Genomic DNA, 5206 nt, shown 5'->3' on the forward strand with positions numbered 1-5206 from the left:
ACATAACTACATTGGCAGGAGTTTCTGCTTTGTCAGCATTCAGTTTGGATTCTTGTCTGCGTGTGCATGGCCAGGCCCAAGATCTTTGGAATGGGGTAAATAATAATTGAGCATTCTCTTAAGACAGGAAGTGAAAAAAAGCCAAGAACATGGTTCATTTATAAGTCCTTGATCTTGTACGTCACCTTGCAAGGTTCATCAGAAACAATATAGGACTTACAGGACAGGAGGTTACAGAATTCCCACTTGTGAAGAATGTTGTCTGTGTGTGTGACCGACAAAAGAACGAGGCAGCCTTATTTCTACTTTTCATATGTTTTATTATAAAGAAAGATAAGATAAGCATTGTGAGCCAAAATGTGCAGGTGCTGTAAAAACAGCACCACAAACAAAATAAAAAATAATAATTAAAAAAGAAAACAATGGAAAATGCACTTTTCATAAACTGTAATTCTGCTTTCTAATTTTTTCATAAATAGACGAAAATCCTTGTCAGCAATTTTAAATAGATGGACATATGGCTGAAAAAAATATAATAATGCCATATAACATGGATATAAATTGTCCATTTCTTGCTGTACAAATAATAGAAACAAGTTTGGCAGGGTTTGCTTTTTTATACACATCTCCATTCTATGTATAACTAAAAAATGTGCTACAATTAATATAAAATGCTTTTACTATAAAGTAAAACTACTAATTCTTTTTCCACAAAAAAAATCTTAAAGATGTCTTTAGCACAGTTCTAAAACATTTAGTAAGCTACTTACAACTATCCAACAAATTATATTGTTCATGGTCTTTTTTTTCTCTTCACATTGTTTCCCTCTCATATTTGCACTTCTGCTTCCCATCTGCTCCATCCACCCAAACTCCAAACAATCATTTTTAGTTTTTCACTTTAATATTTACCTATTTATTTATTTATTTCTGCCAGACATCCAAGGCCTTTTGCATGTACAATATTCACACAGACTTCACATTTCTCTTGCACATAGTTTAGTGCCATTTAGCAAGTCGTCAAAAAGAGTGTCTTCTCCTGATGAGCCAAGCCTAATGCCTTTGAGCAGTGCGCTCGGGTCTGTGCTGAATCTAAAAAGCAGTTCACTAGGAAAATGGTTCATAGCTAAGCTGGTGGCAAGCAGAGAAAGGTGCGCATGGGGTCAGGGGAGTCCTTTGTCAATTTTGTTCTTTATGATGTATACAAGGTTGGCTTCCATGTACAGTAGATTTCTGAGAAGAGAATAAAAGGGAAGAGGAGGAGGAAGAAAGAGGGAAAGGGAACAGACAGGCTACTCTCAGAGCCAGGATATGAATCCAAAGGCGAGGTGCTCTCTTGTCCATGTGACTTGCTTGATGCCCATCTAGGTATCCTGTTTCACAGACACTCTTAAAATGTCCTTTCCTTTCACCTTTGCAGAATGGAGATGTCAAGGTTTAAGTGAGGTAGAGTGACTTGTCCCTTGGCAGCATGCTGTAAGATGAGCAAAATAAACAATAAACGATTACAACCACCAGGCAAATAGGGATAGCTGTATTAGTGCTTTGTGCAGATGTGTGTTGTACAAACTGGTTTTCTTTGTATCAGATCTATCAACATAAGCCCACATGGAATGGCTTCCAAAATAAAAGAAAATACATATAAGACAATATACAGATGTCATATCACCCTGGTAAAACTCAGGCACGACATCAAAACCATCAAAAGAGAATGCTAGAGAAACAGTGGAGGAATGGGATCTTATATACAGTAGTCCGTGCTTTCACTTTTTGTGGTTTCAGTTACCTGTGGTCAGCTATGTTCTGAAAATATTACATAGTCCCTCCTTATTTGTGGTTTTGCTCTTTGCAGCTTCAGTTACCTGCAGTTACATGGTCCAAAAATATTACTGGTATAGGGTTCAGTACTATATATGGTTTTGGACATCCACTGGAGATCTTGGAACCTATCTATGGTGGATAAGGGGAGGCTACTGTCCATGACTGGTGGGAATGCCCTCTCATTAAAAAAAAGTAAAGGAAAAAAAACATTTGGGAGAGAGATATTCTTGCAAGCAGAGATAATCACAGGCCAGATCATAGAAAGATTGCCCAGAGCAGCTTTCTTACGCACGTGGTAAAAAAAACCCAAACATTTGAGGGACAAATATGCTGAGTAAGAGCTAGCATGGCATAGTGGTTTGAGTGTTGGACTATGACTCAGGAGACCAGGGTTCGACTCCCCTCTTGGCTATGAAACTTATTGGATGACTGTGGGCATGTTACATGCTCCCAGCTTCAGAGGAAGGCAATGGCAAACCTCTGCTCAAGAATTCTTGCTAAGAAAATCCTATGATAGGTTTGCCTTAGGGTGGCCATAAGTCAGAAATGAATTAAAGATACATAACAACAACAACAACAACAATTGCAAGAAAAGAAATCGCCAAACTATGGAAATCTGACCGACAACTGATTTCACCACTTGAAGGCCAGGATGTGGACCTAGACCTGATGGAAAAACTCATAAACCAATTATGAGCTACAACATATCCTTGAGATACATATTTTTTATTCATCTTAATTTAAATTAATCAGATATGCAATGCACAACAAAACTGATTTGTTCCCCCTAGAAGAACATTTATGCTTACAGAAAAACACCTTGAGATTAATTTCTCTGTATCTTTTCTATCAGTAATTTTAGCCAAGTATTCAATTAATTCATAATTAATGTTTATTAATAGTAGCCACTGATTGATGGTGAGAGCAGATTTTCATGCCTGTCATGTTTCCTGTCACTAATTGTATTAGACATTTTACATTTTTATTATTTCATTATAGTTTATTTCATTTTATTGTCCTGATAATGTTATCCACTCTGGAATTTTTAATAATGTGTAGCATATACATAAAAACTAGCTAACTGACTGACTGACACATGATAGCCTTATCCTCCATGAGGATAACGCCCCCTTTAAAAGCATCCAAAGACCTAAGCAAGCACACTAGAAACCCTCTTTCTTTACTTGAGACTCATAATGGCTACACATCTACAGTGGCAAACTACAATAATTAAAACCAGCGATATCTGTGACTGAATCAGATATAGCACGTGTTTGGTGTGATGAAGTTTTAGAAAAATTGTCTTTCTATAAAGCTATTGGTCTATGGTAGATCCAGCAAGCACCTCGGCAGAGCCAAAGAGACTGTAGCCCCTCCATAGAAGCAAAATCACCAGTACAGAACGTTCAGATATAGAAATGCTTGTTTTCAATTTGCCTCTTCATTCAGGTATTGTCTTCTTCAGACATCTGAACGACCCACAGATACTTATGTCAGTGGCTAGCCTTCTTTTAAATTAAGAAACTTCAATCGGAATGCAAATAATTTTCTTTTAATGTACATTCCACATTCCACTCAAAAAAATCTTGGCAGATCAGATTCTGCAATCCTTCCTTTTATCTATAGTGCTTCCGAAGAAGAGATGTCATTCTTCCATTTCACAAAGTAATAAATTATTTCCCTCTATGATTGTTCAGATTTAGGAGGAGGCCCACTGATTTCAAAAGACCATACGGTAGCAGTCTTTTTATTTATATCTGGAATGCAAAAGGGGCATATCTTAAAGGCGTTCGTAAATCTTCTGCCCACTGATAGTTTTTTACTGCATCATTCCCCAGAAATTTTTATCCAAAGCTAAGCTGTGGCATAGGAATTGAGCTCAGTTCAGCTCAGCAAAGAAAGAATAGGGGTTGGTTTTTTTTGAGGTGGGGGGGAGAGGGAGATTAAGTTCCAGCAACACAAAATGCACTATTAAACCTAATTGGCTGGGAACCAGAACAGCTATAGATAGAAACCAGAGACATAGTCAAAGAGGTATACAGAAAAATGATATCTTGGCCAAAAAAAGAGAGAGAAAACAATAGTTGATAGGCAAAAATTCTTCAGTTAAAGAAAGAGGAGAATCAAAAGGAAAGGGAGAAAGGAACAGAATCAGAACCATGAACGTTACTGTTCAAAGATTAGTACACAGGGGATAAAGAAAATTACTGTAGCAATGCAGAGAAATAGAAGCCGACAACAGAAGGGAAGAACAAGAGACCTCTTCCATAAGATCCGGGAATTCAAAGGAAAATTTAAACCAAGGGTGGGGATGCTCTAGGATCAAAAGAGGAACTTAATGTACAACCACAATGAATTTTTTTAAAAAAAACAAGCAATGATGATAGCAATATACAAAAGAGCTATATAAAAAAATGTGAAACAATGAATGACACATGAGAAAAAGAAATGTACAAGGATGAAACTAAAATTTTGGAAAGCAAAGTGAAAACAGCATTCAAAGAATAAATCACCAGGAACAGATGATATGCAAAGTGAACTACTATAATCCAGAGAAAGCAACAAGTTCACTTACTAAAATCTGCCAACAAAAAAGTGGCCCACAGATTGGAAGCAATAAATATATATTCCCATCCACAAAAAAGGAAACACAAAAGTAATTACAGGACCATTGCACAGATTTTCCATGCAAACAATATTATGCAAAAATTCTGCAGCAAAGATTTGTATACTATATATGGAGTGAGAAATACCAGAGATTCAGGAAAGAAAGATAATGTAGCTCTTTCTTTCTAGAGAAAGATCCCAGGAATTAGGAATCACACCCCACTACGGATGACATCCCAAGCATACAATGAATAATGGAGTGCACCAGAGAATTCCAGAACAGAATACAGAGAAACAGAGTGGTTCCCAGTTAGCAAAGGGGTCAGGCAAGGCTATATTCAGGCAAGGCTGCATTCTATCACCCTATTTGTTCAACTGGTATGCCGAAAATATCATATCCAGAGCAGATTTAGCAGTTTTTCAGATGGTGAAGATAATCCAGGATGAATTTCCATTTTACACACCCATCCCAAATAAAATCAATTAAGTATTTTTTTAGGGGGGGGGGGGCTCCCAAAATACCACTTTCCGTATATACTCATGTATAAGTCGACCTCATGTATAAGTCGAGGGCAGTTTTTGGATCCAAAATCATGGATTTTGATATGACCCGTGGATAAGTCGAGGGGCAAACACTGGAGGATGTTACAAAAGATCTAAAGGGCGGGGGGGGGGGACAAAGCACCACTTCCCTCCCTATATCTCACTCTCTAGACCTCTCCCAAGCATCAGTCTCAGCATGGAAAAGGGGAAACAAACCTCAGCGTGCATGTGCGCG

The 5206-nt window shown here is 37.6% G+C and overlaps 1 protein-coding gene across 7 annotated transcripts in view; it reads right to left on the minus strand.

Annotated features, from left to right (window-relative positions):
- Positions 1-279: 279 nt before the first annotated feature.
- Positions 280-5206, minus strand: part of TOX2 (TOX high mobility group box family member 2) — a 342423-nt gene continuing 337496 nt past the window's right edge. For 6 of the 7 annotated variants that reach the window (XM_042461865.1, XM_042461868.1, XM_042461863.1 and 3 more), the window contains one exon: positions 280-1474. In XM_042461865.1, the coding sequence (XP_042317799.1) occupies positions 1438-1474 (37 nt within the window). In that variant the 3' untranslated portion in view covers positions 280-1437. The remainder of the gene's footprint in view (positions 1475-5206) is intronic. The other variant, XM_042461869.1, reaches the window with a different exon arrangement.

This window comes from Sceloporus undulatus, chromosome 4 (genome assembly GCF_019175285.1).
Source record: "Sceloporus undulatus isolate JIND9_A2432 ecotype Alabama chromosome 4, SceUnd_v1.1, whole genome shotgun sequence".
Taxonomy (NCBI): Eukaryota; Metazoa; Chordata; class Lepidosauria; order Squamata; family Phrynosomatidae; genus Sceloporus; species Sceloporus undulatus.